Source organism: Microcebus murinus, chromosome 12, assembly GCF_040939455.1.
Source record: "Microcebus murinus isolate Inina chromosome 12, M.murinus_Inina_mat1.0, whole genome shotgun sequence".
NCBI lineage: Eukaryota > Metazoa > Chordata > Mammalia > Primates > Cheirogaleidae > Microcebus > Microcebus murinus.
In genome coordinates, this window is record NC_134115.1 from 29,196,630 (window position 1) to 29,214,761 (window position 18,132).

General features: G+C 39.9%; 1 protein-coding gene across 6 annotated transcripts in view; it reads right to left on the reverse strand.

The window, feature by feature from the left end:
* PIP5K1B (phosphatidylinositol-4-phosphate 5-kinase type 1 beta) overlaps positions 1-18,132 on the reverse strand; it is a 282,554-nt gene that overhangs the window by 107,801 nt on the left and 156,621 nt on the right. For all 6 annotated transcript variants that reach the window (XM_012736933.3, XM_012736976.3, XM_012736925.3 and 3 more), the window contains one exon: positions 9,279-9,396. In XM_012736933.3, the coding sequence (XP_012592387.1) occupies positions 9,279-9,396 (118 nt within the window). The remainder of the gene's footprint in view (positions 1-9,278; positions 9,397-18,132) is intronic.

Sequence of the window (18,132 nt, forward strand, 5' to 3'; positions counted from 1 at the left end):
CTTGCTCTTGCTCAGGCTGGTCTGGAACTCCTGAGCTCAAATGATCCACCCGCCTCGGCCTCCCAGTTAGTGCTAGGATTACAGGCGTGAGCCACCGTGCCTGGGCTTTTGTACTTTCCTCTGCCTGAAACAATCCCCATTCTACTTTCACCTGTTTAACTACTACACGTTCCTGTATTCAATCAACATTTAAATAATAGCTCCTGAGCATCTGCTGTGTCCCAGGCACTGGTGAAGCTGATGTCCCAGGAGGAGGAAACGGGCAGTAAACAAGTAAACAAATGATCCATCACACTGTGGTAAGTGCTGTGGAGAAACATGAATTGCTGAGAGAGAGGCAGAGAGCGAGGCCGGGTTGCAGGAATGTAAGATAGGGCGGCTGCTGAAGGCCACGCTGGGAAGGTGGCTGAGGAGACAGGCGGCACGCCACACGGCTGTATGGGGGAAATAGCATTTCAGGCAGGGGGAAGGGCAAATGCAAAGGCCTCAGCCCTGGGGGTTCAAGATGCAGCAAGGAGGCCAGGGGCTGGAGCAGAGGGGGGTGAGGCTGAAAGGGTCAGGAGGCAGACCACGCAGGGCACTGCAGGCCAGTGCAAGGGCTTTGGCCTTGTCTCTAAGGGAGCTGGAAAGCCACTGGAGGGTCTGGAGTGGACATCACTTTGTCTGTTGGGGACAGAACCCACTGTAGGTGGACAAGAGGAAGACGCAAGCAGCACAATTCAGAGGACGACAGCTTTAGCCTTGTGTGTGTCTGACAGCACTTGGTCTGGGAAAGTCTTCCTGGATCCGTGAGTCTAGATCACTTGCTTCCTGGCCCTGGATGTTCTCATCACAGAAGTCTCCAAAAAGTCCTGCTATGGCCTATTTCCCTTTCCCGAGTTCCTTCTAAACTGCAAATTCTGTGTGGGGAGAAACTATGCACATCTTATACTCTGATACAGTCCCGGGACCTGTGCCTTACACAGATACAGCAAGTGCTCAATGAATTTTTGTCAGATTAGTGGCTGAACTCCACCAACAACTGAAGGGCAGTAATCTCACTAAAAATGCTAAAACCCAGCAGAGAAGTTAATTTTTGGTTGTTAAGGTGGTCAGTGTTTATTAACTAATAACTCACACGATTGACTAGAGAAAAAGTGGGGGGCAGAGGAAAAGGTAAGGAGATTCATGCAGGTGTGAGGTCAGGACCAGCCTGGCAAAAACAGGGGCTTAAAGAATCCTATCTTTTTACATTTTTTATTTTTCTATTTTTAATTGACAAATAATAACTGTATACATCTATGGGGTATGATGTTTCAATATGTGATGTTTCAATAATGTATGCACTGTGGAATGATCAAGTCTGGCTAATTAACATATCCATCACCTCACACATTTCTTTGTGCTAAGAATATTTAAAATCCATTCTTTTTAGCAATTTAGAAGTATACATTATTATTAACTATAGTCACCTTGCTTTGCAATAGATTGCTAGAACTTATTTTGCCTCTGCCCCTGTCTAACAGACTTTGTACCCTTTGACCAACATTTTCACCTTTCCCTGCCTACCCGCTTCCTGCTCAGCCTCTGGTAGTCACTGTCCTATTCACTACTTCTATGAGCTTGACGCCTTCCGATTCCACGTAAGTGAGATCATGCTGTATTGGTCTTTCTGTGCCTGGCTTTTATTTCACTTAACTTTGAGATTCATCCACATTGTCATAAATGACAGGATAATTTTCTTTCTTAAGACTGAATAGTATTCCATGTGTACTGTACCACATTTAAAAAAAATCCATTGATCTGTTGATGAGCACTTAGGTTGTTTCCATCTTTATTGTCATGAATAATGCTATTAATGCTGTGAACATGGGAATGCACCTATCTCTTTGACATACTGATTTCAATTCCTTTGGATATATACCCAGTAGTGGGATTGAGAATAGACATTTCTTTAGAGAATTGTCTATTCAGTTCCTTGGTCTATTTTTTATTGAGTAGTTTGAGTTCCTTGCATATTTTGGATATTAATCTCTTATCTGACATATGATTTGCAAATATTTTCTCCCAATCCATGGGTTGTTTCCTCACTCTGTTAGTTGTTTGCTTTGCTGTGCAGAATCCTTTTAGTTTGATGCAATATCATTTGTCTATTCTTGTTTTTGTTGCCTGTGCTTTTGAGGTCATACTAGAACTCATTGCCCCAACCAACTTCGTACAGCTTTCCCCCTATGTTTTCTTCTAGTAGTTTTATAGGTTCTGGCCTTACATTTAAGTCTTTAATCCATTTTGAGTTAATTCTTGTATATGGTGTGAGATAAGGGTCCAATTTTCTTCTTCTGTGTGTGGGTAGCCAGGTTACCCAGCACCATTTACTGAAGAGACTATTCTTTCCTCATTGTGTGTTCTTGGCACCTTTATTGAAAATCAATTGGTTATAAATGGGTGGATTTGTTTCTAGGCTCTCTATCCTCTTCCATTGGTCAATGTGTCTGTTTTTATGCCAGTACCATGCTGTTTTGATTACTATAGCGTTGTAAAATAAAGAACCGTGTCTTGAGGATGTAGGTATCTGAAAACACTAAGGCTGAAAACCTTCCAAAACATTTGTTCTAGGCTTGTGAATACTTAAGGCATAAAAAAATCTGAAGGGAGAGTGAGTAAGAGGATAGGGAGAGGAGGGAGAGAGAAGCTAGGAGAAATATGATTAAAAGGCAGTTTCTAGATGCCACCTGTTATATTATCTTGCTTTTAGAAAAATTGTGGATAAAGGAAACAAAATTCTCCAAAAAAAGAAAGCAGCAAGTGTTTGCTGGCAACTTCCACCTTTTACCTCCTCTTTTTTCTGCTAGCCTCTCTTCTTGACACTGTCCTGCTAAGCAGTATTACAGCCCAAGCTCTGATGGATGAGTTGAGGATATGTTAGGAAAACAAAAATAGCTTTCAGACTGCAGACAGGATGCAATAAAAACTAAAAGGAAGCAGAGAGCTCTTGCCCAGCCATGTGTGCAGACAATGTGTCCATGTGGAAAGGGGATTTATGGCAAGGGCATGAGATTTGCACCAGTTGTTAATTATGTGACTCTGAGTAAGGAGTTTAGCATCTTGGAGTCTTAGGAGCCACATCTCTAAAATAAAGCTATCTACCTGATTTTAGCTAAAAGTTTTTAAAGTGAATGCTTTTGAAAACCCTGGCAAAGAGTGACCACTTATTATTTTTGTAGTTATTTTTATAATACATGATAAAATGCAGGTGAGAGAGGTACACAGCCTGCAATATACCCATTCCACAGGCAAGTAAGGAAGAGCTGGCACGGTCCTAGTATGCACTGAGGTTTTCAGTTCAATGCCCATGACAACAGGGTTACCCAAAGAGACACTAAGACATTCTGAGTGAAGCAAGAAAAAAGTTGGATCTATCATATAATAATGAATTTGAGACCCTGGAAAACAAAGGTCTGGACCCCAAACTCTCATAAAAAGTGAAGGCAGACCCCAGACTTTATTAAAAAAATTCTAATTATTTGTTCGATGACATCTGAATTCCTGATACAGAACTTTCTTACAAGTAGGAGTAATTGTTGTGAAAGTACAAAAACAACAAAGGATGCAGAAATTAGAGGCTGCAAATAGAGAAATTAGGGCATGATCCAGGAAGAGCTGTCTAGAAAAACTGGATTTGGACCTGAACATCTGCTCTCAATCAAAGCCTCAAATTCTTCTATAAGAAGTGACATAATACAGAGACTATTTCATCGGCTACTAAATTATCAAATACTCCTTTATTATGCAGTCAAATGCTCTACCACTGAGCTATACCCCCACTCCTTTATTATGTAATTTATAAATTAATATAAATGGAATAAAAAATTGTTTTGACTTTCTTTAATACCCTTCTGGGGGCTACAACGCACAGCATCAATGTGCACCAAACCGTGATGGTGACACTGAACTGGAACGTCACCATTACCCTCTAGAATTCTGTGGCTTCTCACTCTGCAACTTGGTAACCATGTTCTCTCCTAAGCAACCTTCTTTGAAATGTTGCCTTTTAAGAGCAAATGAAGAGGAGAGATGGGAACATTTTAATTAGTCATGATCGACAAGCCCCCATGTGCGCTCCTGGGTTTTATGTGCATTCCAGGCATTTGTCATCTGCACAAACGCATTTATTTTCTTGCCTCTATTTCCTGCAGGGCCTCCCTGCCATACCCACTGCAAAGAAAGCAAATTACAGCCCAGCCGGGCCTTGCTGAAGCAAATGAACAGTGTAAACTTGCGCCCCGTGGTGGAGATAATTTTACCTGCTGTTCCTTCCCTCAGTGGTGTAAAATATTCACTCTGCCCTTTTTCTTATTGGCGCAGGTGAGCCTGAAAGGGCTCATACAAATTGCACTGGATTTTTGAATACCAGGGCACATGGTGGTGAAGGAAAGAATCAATAACCTGTTGCCCAGGCAGAGATGGGAGTGCTCCGGGGCCCCTTGGTCTTGCCTTGGGAGGGTTTGTCTAGAACAAATAAAGAAGCAGCAGTGTTCGCACTGCTGTGTGTGCAAAGCACCTTCACTGTACTGTCTCACAGTCCAAATTATACACGTTTTGACTTGACACTGTAATCAGCAGGCACGTGGTGAATTTTGATGATATTAAAAACATAAACAGAATTCAGGCAGAAATCCAGATGCAGCAGCACAAAACTAAGTAGAAATACACACATATTGCAGGTGTTAATATTAAACCTATCTATGGAGCGACCAATGGCTAATGTTCCCCCAACCCCCAACTTAGATCAGTGATCGTCACAAATGCAGGTTTGAGTAGCCCCAGTTTGACAGATGCCAAGATGTTCTTTGAGATTTGCACCTTTGTTTCTTCAGTTTTTCAAGAGATGTCTTATGTCAATTATTTTGTGCTTCATTTGGGCTTCACTCTTCCACACTGTGCCTTGTTAGAGGCGTTTGAGCTCTCTGGGCTGTGTTCTTCAGAATGGACAATCACAGTTGGATGGGGTTAGGAGAGGCTACCTCAAGCCCGTATTTGATGAGTGGTCTGTGACTCGGTGGGCAGGAAGCATGAGGCCAGCTGGTGAAGGGCCTTTGAGCACTGAGGGAAGGATGGAGCCACTGCTGTGTGGCCCAGGCTCTGGTCCTACGATGTGGGTAACCTTGGGCATCTCCCCTCACCGACCCCAGCTGCAGTGTCTTCATCTGTAAAATGAAGTGCTGGGCTACAAAGTCTCTGAAGGTTATTATAGCTGACTCTGAAGCATGCTGTGCCATGCAAAAGACCCTTTCCTCATCTACTACACTCTGGATCATTGGTGGTGCCCCCAGATAAAGCAGTTTGGAGCTGAGTTTCCAGAAGCTCCAAGACTTGTCGGGAAGCTGCCTCAGTCCTGGGCTGTAGGTGTCTTCAGTGCAGGGGCAGGAGGATGGCCACAACTGTAGGAACCAGGCAGCCATGTGTAGGTAGGGCCACTGCCCTCATTCTGCCTCTTGCAAGTCCCAGAGATGTGTCTAGTCATTGAACTGTGTGCATGGTGAATGAGGGAGGTGGAAAAACGAAATCAAACAAAAGCACACTATCATTCCCCCACCTTTTAAATTATAATTATATACATAAAAGTAAAGAGGATTTCTTGAGATCAGGAGTTCAAAACCAGCCTGAGCAAGAGCAAGACCCACGTCTCTACTAAAAACAGAAACAAATTAATTGGCCAACTAAAAATATATTTATAAAAAAATATTAGCCAGGCATGGTGGCGCATGCCTGTAGTCCCAGCTACTCAGAAGGCTGGGGCAGGAGGATGGCTTGAGCCCAGGAGTTTGAGGTTGCTGTGAGCTGGGCTGATGCCACGGCACTCACTCTAGTCTAGGCAACAGAGTGAGACTCTTTCAAAAAAAAAAAATGAAGAGAATTGTGTAATTAACATCCATGAGTCTATCTTCCAGTTTCAGCAATGATCAATCAGCTCATGGCCAAGCTTGTTTCTTCTTCTTCTTCTTCTTTTTTTTTTTTGAGACAGAGTCTTGTTCTGTTGCCCAGGCTAGAGTGAGTGCCGTGGCGTCAGCCTAGCTCACAGCAACCTCAAACTCCAGAGCTCAAGCAATCCTGCTGCCTCAGCCTCCTGAGTAGCTGGGACTACAGGCATGTACCACCATGCCCGGCTAATTTTTTCTCTATATATATTAGTTAGCCAATTAATTTCTTTCTATTTATAGTAGAGATGGGGGTCTCGCTCTTGCTCAGGCTAGTTTCGAACTCCTGACCTCGAGCAATCCGCCCGCCTCGGCCTCCCAGAGTGCTGGGATTACAGGCGTGAGCCACCGCGCCCGGCCTTCTCAGATTCTTCTTATACTTCTCCTTCTCTTTCCTTCTTCCCTCCCTTCCCTTCCTTTCCTCTCCCTTTCTCTTCCTTCCCTCCTTCCTCCCTTCTTCCCTTCCTTTCTTCCTTTTCTTTGTCCTTTTTTTGGCTTTCAATTAGTTTTTTTATAACAGTCTTATTGAGTTATGTCACATACCATACAATTCACCTATTTAAAGTGTATAATGTTTCCAGTTAATTTTTTTAATTGACACTAATTGTACATTTTTATGGTATACAACATAATGTTGTATACCATTTATGGTATACTCCATGATCATTGGAGCTAATTAAAATATTCTTTACCTCACATATTTGTCTTTTTTTTTTTGTGGTGGGAAATTTAAAATCTACTCTCTTGGTAATTTTCAAGTATGTAATACATTGTTATTAGCTATGGTCACCATGTAGCATAGGTCTCCTGTACTTGTAACTCCTGTCTAACTGAATTTTTGTATTCTTTGACCAATTCCACAGATTCTATTGAAGCAAATTCCAAATATCAAATCATTTCATCTGTAGCTATTTCAGTATGTACTTCTAAAAGATAAGGACTCTCCTTTTAAAATAGAAACACAATATCATCATCCCACCAAAAAGTAATTTCTTAACACCATCAAATACACAGTCAATCTTTGCATTTCCTTAATTTCCTATAATTTAGGAGCTTATTTATTTGAATTGTCCCATTAATGTTTAATAGGCCTTATCTATGAATGTTCCTGATCAAAACCCTTCCCCCTCCAGACATCCTGGTCCACTCAAAGTCCCTTTGGACATTTAATACATTTACATCTCTGTCCCACAGTCTAGGCAATATCACTCCACCCCCAACATCTGTCCCTTCTTTTCTATCTATTAAAATCTCTTGTAATTTCTAAGCTACATGCTGCTCATAAGAAGAAGCCCTAATCATCACTCTAACAGAGGGACAGACCTTTCCTTCCTCTGAAATTCTGGAGCATTTCATGTTTTGCTCAGTTTTTTCATTTATTGCCTGATATATTGGTTGTATTTCTATATAAACAAATTATTATTCCAATTTGATTCTAAGTTCTCTGAGTGTCATAATTTGTAGTTTTTTTTTTGTTTTTTTTAAATCTCTCCACAGCTATTAGCAAAGTATTTAGATACAACAGGTGTTGAAAGTATTCAGTGATTAATTTCCATTTGGGCAGGTCCAGGGACCAAGACTTTTACTGTGAGCAGCCATCAGCTTAGTCTCCTGTGCTCCTTTGTGACTATTCCAATCCCATTATGAAAATGATTTTTCCAGCCAAAAGGGTCATTAGGAAACTTGTGTAAGCTGGGCGAGAAGTTGTTTGGAAAAGGGTCTTCTCTAAAGAAAGCAATTTTGTGAGGCCAGACCAAGTGAAACAATGGACTTCCAGCCTGTGAGCAATGGACATGGGAGGGCTAAAGACAGACACCAATGTTGTCATAGTGACTGGATCATTTCCTGAGATGCAAGTCTATCTTTGCTGGTAAGAAGTTCAAGGAAATTCAGAAGGTGCATACATTAAATTCTAATGTGCAGCAGAAAATGAGAGATTGAGCATGTTTTCCATAATATAATATCAGAACCCACTGGGTTCCCCAAACACATTTCCTAAATAATGGCGATCTCAGTAATTATAGAAGGGCCAGAAACCAAAGGATCTTCTCTTTCACACAAACACACACACACGCACACACAACAAATGTGTTTGCCTGTGTTCTTGAGTTGGTAGTGATGGGTAGAAGTACCTAACATTTCAATTAAGGACCGGTGAGAGGGTGAGAGAGACAGAGACAGAGAGCACGTGCACATGCATGAGCAATATGGACATGTAATATTTAAGGGCAGCAACAGGCCCAGGGACTTTCTGCTTGGTCCTCACTGCTCTTTAGAGAGTTAGTCATGTGCCTTGAGGAACCAGTATTACCTCATCAAGCAGAAGTCATATCATTTTATTAGGGACCAATTAAAATAGAGGATAGTTCATCGATTTTCATCAGCATAGAATAGAATCAGCTTTGAACTTAATCATTTACATCTTATACAAATTATAAGATGCATTTTAAATACCCTTTGTTACCAGGGACAAGTGTTGCTATGCTTCCTCTGAAAAGCATTATCCCAGGGTCTGGCAAAAATCTTATGAAGATCACTCAGGATGGGATGAACTATAAATATTTAATGGCATTGTTTCTATAGTTTCTTGAAAACCAATTTTGAAGAGCCCTGGGGTGTTAACAGTGATTGAATTATGAAATAAACCATTTTTTTTTTTGTTGCTTGCAACAGAAAGGAAGTTCCTGGCTCTTTCAACAGGAATAAGGTAAACCTCTGAGGTCACATTTGACTACCTCACAAAAGGACTGTTGTGTTTGTACCTCTTATGTGCCAGAAGGAAGACGGAGAGAAAAGACAGATCTGATGATAAAATATGCCCTTGTACCAAATAAAAATATATTTAAAAAGACCTCGCATGAAGGGATGTTGGGAACAAAATGATCCAGCTTCTTTACAATGTTATTCAAATTTGTAGGTCAAGGTGAAATGGTTGTGGGCCAAGGCAGGTTTAAGATTGAATGGTATAAATAAGGCAATTAAAATCAGGAGGCTTTCAAATAGAATCTAATCAGCAAAATTCACAGGAGTCTTTAGAACTAATTATAATATATCTGTTAGAATAATTATCTGAAGTAGCAACCGATATCACAGTTATTTAAATATCAATTACCATCGCAGATTTTATAGCTATCAGTTAAAAGCTGCAGAATCAAACCAAATTTCCTGAAGCCAAACTTATAATCATTATAAAACTTGGAACTTTTACCATGCCCCAGAGCTTTATAAAATAAGAGACACAAGCCACTTGTCACTGTTGCTATGAGACAAATGTTTACATCACACATTTCTGTAGGAGGAAGGAAAATGATAGGTTCTTACCAAGTAATCATCAGGCTTGATACCAAAAAGTTCTCTGAAGTATCGGAATGCTAACGGAGCATATGTCTTAAATCTGAAGTCTGGGTAGTGATGGGCCGGGGTCAGATTGCTCCCTTCGCTGAAGTTAAAATATCGAAAAGAGAGAGAAGGAAAGAGAGAAAACATTAGCAAAGATAATTTCGACTTCAAATTCTAGCCCTATTAGTGCTGGGCCGATTTCACCTCTAGAGAAATCACTCCCCGACAGTGGGTCTCTCAAAGCTCATGTCCCAAAGGCCAATGGTCATCAGGTGAAAACAGAGGCTGACTTGGGGACGACCACTCCACACGGGCGGTGCCTGCCAATCACAGTCTCCTGCCTGCAAATTCTTCAGCCCCCTTCGTCTCTTTCCTGGGAAAATCACTCCAACTTCCCCAGAGAAACCACATTGTAATGTTTTAAGTAGTAAGACCCAGGACTTAGTGTGTGGAGCAAGTTCAAAATGCATTGTTTTTTTGACCTTGAACTTTGGATATTTGATAATCATTTTTAACTAGGAACAAGGAAAATAATTCTTAAAATATCCTACCAATACAAAGAACCATCACACTGGGTGGGACCTCAATCTGAACTCTTCGTATATTTTTATTTTCCAAAAAAGAGACTTTATTTAAAAAATTTTTAAACTTGATTTCCTTTCTCAAATATATCATTATCTTTTTTACCCCTTTTCTGGGTTCATTTTTGAATAATTTTATATGATATTTATGATATATAAAATAAATAAATAATCCAGTGAATACCCATGAACCCAAAATGCTGCTTAAAAAATAAAACATTATCCATATAGTTGAATTCCCTTCTGTATGTTTTGCTGATCATATTTAGAGATATTCAGTGGCCTGAATCTTGATATTTATTTATCAATCTCATCCTTTTTATTCTTTGATTCCAATACAATGTTATATTTTTACATGACCTCAGACAAAACACCTACTTATACTTAAATTTTTCAGTGTGAAAATTAGAACAATGCAATAGAATTTTATGGAAAGGTTCAAGATCTCTTTGTACTACACATTCTAGGTGGGACACGAGGGCCTATGCAAATTTGTCATGGTCTGTTTTTCATGAATATCCAACAAGACTGTGCAAATAAAAAAAGTAAGCACACAACAAATCACATACTTGGAATCTATTGCAATTTAACTTTGTTGAAGTCAGATTTTTGCATCATTGCCTGGCACATTGTAGATATATAATAAGTGTTTGTTGAGTGAAAGAATGAGTTTTCAAGATGATATTACTGTAGTAGAGTTGATTCTTATATGCTAATTATATAAAAAAATCGATACACAAGGCAAAAAAATTCAGCCCAGTTAAAAAAAAAATCACCTTTAAAAACTATTTAGAAAATACCAATTCAATATATCCAGTGCAGCCAGTTTTTCCTCCTGCATGGTTACAGATGACTGTTTCTTTTGGTGAGTACAGAGGGAAAGCTGGCTCATGTTGTTAGGGGACGTCATCAGATAATAAATGGCTATCTTTAAAGGCTAGGGTTATACTCAGGCAGCCGCAAGGCATACGCATGAGGGGAGTGACTCAGGAACTAAGGCTGATTGAGAGAAAAGCAGTCATATCTCTGTGTCAGGCTCATTGTACGGAATGGCCCCCAAACCACCTGCTCATTTAAATGGTGGTTGTTTTCCCTAAGCAAGTATAGTCGCATATTCAGAATGTATGTATGATGCCTCAGCATTGTATCCAAATATTTTCTCAGAATTTAGGAGGAGATATGCAGTTAGCTATAGGGAGACCATACCGTCCAAGGTTCAAGCTCCATCCCTGCTACTTACAAGCTGAGTTTCACTAGGCCCATTACTGAGCCTCTTAAAATAGAATGGCTAAGTGAACGGCCATGCGAATGGGGATGGCTGGCATCCAGAAAGTGCTCACTACATTTGGATGACTGAGACTGTAGGATGATGGGAAATGACCCAGAATTAAACATTTCACAAGAAGAATGAGTTGATCATGTAGTTTAAAGAAAAAAAAAAAGAGGAAAAATAAAATGTCAAAATGGGAAAATATGTGCAACTTGTATCATAGACAAAGGGCTAATCTCCCAGTATACAAAGCTCCAATAAACTACATAAAAGACCAAGAAATTAATTTTAAAGAATAGCCAAGGATATGATCAGGCACTTCACAGAAATGGAAATATGTATGACTCATAGATATGAAAAGATGCACAGCCTCATTCATAACAAAATAAATGTCACTGAAAGACCATAAGATTGGTTAGAATGTAAAATTTTGATGCAGCTCAAGGGAAACTGGCACCTTGAAACATTATTAGTGGGAATGTAAGTTGATACTTTTCCCATGGAGGACTTTTTCATAATGTCTATCAAAATGACAAACATATCTGACTCTTTGATCCAGCAAATACATGCCTTTGTGTTATCCTACAGATAAAGTAGCCTATGTACCAAACAACACATGTATACAGTTATTCATTATAGCAACCTAGAAGTCCTTTGGAAGAGGACTGGTCAAATTAATTACAATTCAGCTACACAATGGAATATTATGTAGCATGAGAAAAAAAGAATGAGGATGCTTATTATATATTGACATGGCAAGATCTCTAAGATAAATTAAGTGAAGCATGGTGCAAAATGCTGGGTATGACAAGCCACCACTTGTATAAAAAAAAATGTTCTTTTGATGTGCATATGCCTAAAAAAATCCTTAAAGGAAAAACAAGCCACTAGTAACAGTGATAATTTGAGCTGGCCAATGGGTAAAAAAGGCATAGGGACAAAAGGAACACTTTTTTACAGTATTCCTTTTAAAAACAGGACAAATCCTATTTTGTGAATGTCTTATCATTCACAAAATTAAATAATTTTTAAAAGTTAGTGGTTAAAAGCCATAAGTTTATCCCCCGTCCCCATGAGCTCTCTATGCTCAGCCCAACAGCAGGTTTGTTTACCTCTGCATATTTAAGCTGCTCCAATGAATAACAAACACCAGTTTGACATGAATGAAGCTCTAGTAGAGGAAATGCAAATTAATGAAATTGCTGGTCCCTGTCTTGGCTTGATATTTGTTAAGAGCTGCAGTGCACAAGAGCAGAATCAAACCGCAAGTCCAGCAAGGACCAGGCAGCAGACGCCAGCCTCAGTTTCCTGAGGCTGCAGGCTGCAGGGTGCCTGTGTGTGGACGTGGGTACCCACCCACAGTCTCCCAGGCACAGGTACCCAAAGTCTGGCAACTCCAACCATGGCAGGACTGCCAGCAGCTAAACACAGTGACCCCAATCCACATGAGTCTGCTAAAGTTCATGCAGGATTTCCTTGCCTGGAATTACCTGCCATGTAACTGTGCCCAGCATCTAGATTTAGCAAAAATGAAGTGTGAAGAGGAGCAGACTTCTTCACAGTTTAAGGTTTACCTTATGTTTCTTCAGTGCATTTATGTAGTGTGTGGGGGGGAAAATACCACTTTCTTGTCTTGGCATAAATTGAGGCTTAGAAAATTTCAGCTGTGGGGTTTGAGCAGAAATTTGGAAGCCAACATTGGGTTTTCCAAGTTTATTTTGGCAAGAACCTAAATAATTAAGCAAACACAAAGTACGACCCCTATCATGTCATAAAAAAATATTTTAATTCCAAAAAAGGAGCACAACGTTTCAAATAAAGAACAGTTCTTTCTCTATGTTGCTCTTTCCCCCTTTATTTCACCAAAAAGTAGTTAAAGTTTGATCATGGGCCAGCTCTGGCATTCTGGCAACTCGCCTTTTCTGAGTAGAGTTCATTTTTGAGGCCAAAGCTACTGTTTGCTGAAAATACATATATATTAATGGCAATTTGTGTTTAGAATTATAAAATGGTGAAGCTTAAGGAAGCATTAGCCATCCTCTGGAATTTTCCATTTAGCAGGTAAAAAAAATCAAAGTCCAGGGAGGGGCAGTAATGGTCCAAACTGGTCAAGAACAAACAAGATTGGGAGATTAGACTCACACGGGAACAGTGGAAAATCATAAGCAGATAGGTATGACTTAGACTTGACGTTATCCTGTCACTCTTCCTTTCCAGAAATATGCCAATACCTTCTCCTTGAGGCCCCTGCACCACAGGGCCAGGTGGGTAGGATTTCACTTATAGAAGCTTTGATTAGCTACATAAGTGGAGTTCTCATCTGTATGTACTATGAATGTCACAATTTTGTTTATGTGGTTTTAGAGTCTGATAACCAAGTACTGTTTTTGGTGGCATTGGACTGAGAAATTTGGTAACAAGCAATGGGGTAAAACTAATTTAACATCTCAAAGACACCTAAGGGGTCTAGTTTTGGAGCTGAAACTCAGAGCTTTGTTGTTCGCAGGGCAGCATTTTCTATTTGGTGAGCTTCCTTTGTTTCACACTGTAATCATTGGTAGTGGGCTTGGGGACTTTTGACAAAACTAGTAGGTCAACAACTCCTGGGTGCTAGCACTGGTTTCACTAAAGGATGCTAAATGCCCTCCCTTTCGTTCAACAAGCATGACCATACCCCCTGTGTGGGAGGATAAATGAAGGTGCTTTGTCCTAATGTACAGACACCACAGAGAAAAATTTAAGTGGCAATACAGTTGGACAAGTGACGCTATACTCCAGTAACAAACTACTGGTGACACCCAGTCTTTAAGCCGGACCTTTTTAAGTTAAGTGTCTGTAGAAGCAGCCTTAGGTATTATGAATTGCCTCTGCCAATTCAGGCAAGGTGGCTTAGTGTCTACACACAACTCTTTATGTAACTAGTGAAATATAAATTGATGCTCTTTCTTGCCAAATTAGATATTGTTCTTGAATATCACAAAACCAAGCAAAACAAAAGACACACTCCTTGCCGGTGCCAACCTCCCTTGCTGAGCACTTCTGTGATGGGTGCACGTGAGCTGCCTTGCATGATAGGAAGCTGCACCATCTTTTGAGGCCAACAAGCTGACAGCCAATCTTTAAAAGCCAGTATCTGAAGACTGCTTAAATTCCAAAACCAAACACAGTCATGCATTCTGGGGTGTCATTTACCGGGAACATGTGACATCATTGATTATCTAAAGGTTAAACCTCCTAAGAAATTATTACTATGCTGGAAAATTGTGTTTGGAAGGCCATTTCAAATAAGGTAAAGTGTTATATAATATTCAGTACATGCAATCAATCCTTTATTTTGAACTAAAGGAAGAGGAATATAACTTTTATTAATAGGAAATTAGTTTCTCCCCATTCCCACCAAATATATGTTGAACAAATATTTAAAGGGTTTTGCCTTGAAAGGGCACCATATTATTGGCTTGCCCAGCAGCAGCCACATCTCCTGTTTAATCCTGCAAAGGCTGTACTGGCTGCTTAGGCTGCACGTACATAAAACCTAGTGCAGATTGTCGGTGTAGACCAGGGGTTGGCATTATTTTTCTATCAAGGGCCAGATATAATAGTAAATATGTGGGTCATACTCTGTGTGGCAAATTACTCAACTCTCTTCCTGTTGTGGAAAAGCAGCCACAAACAATTCAGAAATGAATGGGCACGGCTGTGTTCCAATTAGATTTTATTCACAAGGATGAGCAGTGAGCCAGATTTGTCCCAGGGGCTGCAGTGTGCTGATCCGTGTAGTGTAGACAGACTCTGTGCCCTGACACGCAGGTAGTCGGCTAGTTTGTCAAACCTGTCACATCGAGCAATGACATTTGGCAGCACTTACATGAACCTTTAATGTATACATTTGCTTGTCATTTAAGATAATGTTTTACCCTTGCAGTAGATCTGTGGAATTCTCTCCTCCAATGAGGGTATTCCTTAGCTATCCAAATAAACTCCGAAGAGCATGTCAATCAAACCCAAGTACTGTCTGTTTTCTGCAATGATCCTCACATCAAGCGAAACTCCTAGTTTATAAGTGAGGAGATTAAAATATAAGGGCTTTTAAAAAATTCTTTGGTTAGATAATTATTCTGGAACATGGAAAGATCTTCAATTTTTACTGCCAGCTTTTAAGCCATTTTTCCCACCCCAGAGAAGGTCGTGATAGTGTCTCCTGAAAAGAGATGAGACTATACAGGGCTTTTAGGAGTCCAGAGAGGCAGATCTAAGTCCATAATTTTAAGACAAAAGCTGGACATTTTTCCTGATTTAATAAAGCAAAAATACCATTCCTGGGCTTTATCACCACAGTTTAAAGAAAAACAAAATTGTGGGGCCAGCCACCCTTGAGTTCGAAACTCAGCTTTGTCATTTATTGGCTGTGTAGCCTTGGGTGAAGTGACTTAATGTCTTAGGGCCCTAACTATTTCATATGTCAAATTTTTTTTTTTGGTAACGATAAAGGGTAATAAAAGTTAATATTATATATTATATAAATAGATATGAATAAAACTATGCTTGTTTCTTAAAAACTTTGCTACCCTACGTTCGTGTTTACATGGTGTTAACCTTATCAACTATCCTCTGTCTTCTTTATCCTATCAGTATGTAAAACCTTATCGACATCCTTGAGCTGCTGATCACAGCACAGAATTTGGGGTCAAAATGTTAAGATGCGGTCATGTTTCTCTTACTCATCTCCTTTGTGACTATGGAAGATTATGGAACCAGATGGTTGAAAGGGATTTTTCTATCCTCTTTCACATCTTAAACAGGTCCAGGGCTTTTTCCATCTACAAAATGAAATAATCCATAGAACAAATATGTACATAATATCTAAAAATAACTGAACAATGTCGAAATAAATAAAAAATAACACAATGTATTTGGTTGCTAAGGGAAACAGATCCTGCAGCTTCAGAGCAGTAGTAAACTACGAATAAAACATTAAAGTACCTCAAGCAATTAGTTCTATGACAAAGGCAGATTCATTGAATTTTAGAGCCACTAGAGACCTCGGAATGTTTTAGGTGCTTATAGCCAGGGCCTGTCCTGCCCACCTTCCCCTATCCTCATCCCCAAATGGGCCTAGAAATATGGGGGAGGGGAGCATTATTTGGCAGATATATTGAATCATAATTGATAAATAAAGTGTACAATTTGTTAAATTTTCACATGTGTATGCACCTGTGAAACCATGGCCCCAAGGGAGATTCTAAATTTATCCATCACTTTACAGGGGGTTTTGGTTGCTATAGTAACTAAGAGATATTACTGGCAGGGCCTGGGGAAGACATATCTCCTGAAACATGCAATCTTGAACGAAGAGTTGTCCCATCCAAAAATGTCAACAGCACCTCCATTAAGATTTCTGGGCCTAAGCCCTTTGCTAAACCCATGAAGAAACTCAGTTTCCAGATGAGGAAACTGAGGCTAGACCAACATAAATTTCTTCTGTTTTCATGTAACTATATGTGGAGTGCATATGTTAGTGAAACAAACAATATAGTATTTGCTGAAAGAAATTCTTGGTCTAGATTGAATGTTTAATATCATATTGATACTTGAAAGCAGTAAATTCTCTAAAATGATATTATTTATTTATTTATTTATTTATTTTTTCAGACAGAGTCTCACTTTTGTTGCCCAGGCTAGAGTGCCATTGTGTTAGCTTAGCTCATAGCAACCTCAAACTCCTGGGCTCAAGCAATCCTCCTGCCTCAGCCTCCTGAGTAGCTGGGACTACAGGCATGCGCCACCATGCCCGGCTAATTTTCTCTCTATATGTTAGTTGGCCAATTAATTTCTTTCTATTTATAGTAGAGACAGGGTCTTGCTCTTGCTCAGGCTGGTTTTGAACTCCTGACTTTGAGCAATCCACCTGCCTCGGCCTCCCAGAGTGCTAGGATTACAGGTATAAAATGATATATTTTAAATGAGACTGTGGGTGCCTCTAAATAAGGGCAAGCCCCCCAGCTACTCCTCCACCAGTGGCATGTCTGCTGCTACTGCTGTGGATGACAAAGTGAAGGCCAAAGCCACAGAGTCCAGGTGTTTACACTTTGGCATCCTACTCCTGAGGACAAGGTGAAAAATATCATTATTTTCTCTTAATCAAAAAGATGCAGTAGGCTTATGATAAATCGTCCATGAACAAAAGGGTATACTCAGAAAGTGCCTTTAAATACCTAATGGATGAGGACCTTGTTTACATACTTCTTGTCATAAAGCAGCTCATACAGTGTCATGTACAATTTAGTTGCTAATAGATAAATTTTGATATATAAGATGCTAATTTAAAATAATTGGGAGGTTTATTAGTTATATGAGTCATGTAATAACTGCAAGAACAAAATTTGCCATCTACTATAAAGATTATCACTCTAAAATGGGAAGTGGTGTGCTGGGCCAGTGGTTCTCAAACTTTTATGTGCTTGGAATTACCTGGAGGGCTTATTAAAACAGATTCCTGAGTCCCACCCAGAGAGTTTCTGATTCAGTTGGTCTAGGATGGAGCCCAAGAATCTCCATGTCGACTAAGTTCCAGGTGATACTGATGCCTGGGGACCTTACACTCGGGCCAGGGTTTCCCTAAGTCCCGGTGAAGTTTGGCTATATGTTGACTGGGTCTTTATGATCCACCTTCAGTCCTAATTGCTTTCAGCTCCCTGAACCCGTTGTCACCACCCTCCCACACAAGTCCTCCATTCCTCTTGCTCTTTGTAGCCAAAGAAAAAAATAAGATAGAAACATCTGGGCAGAGGCCCTAGAAGAGCATAAGAGCTCGAACATCCTGCAAACACATTTACAGGAGTCATCAGCCTAAAACATCTTACCAAAAGATCAAGATAAACTCCTGACCTCCTGGCTTTCAAGGAAAAAGAAAACACACTTTTTTGGGAATAATAAACAGACTGTTAAAGACAAACACAGAGAAAATTTCCGACTATAGAAAGAA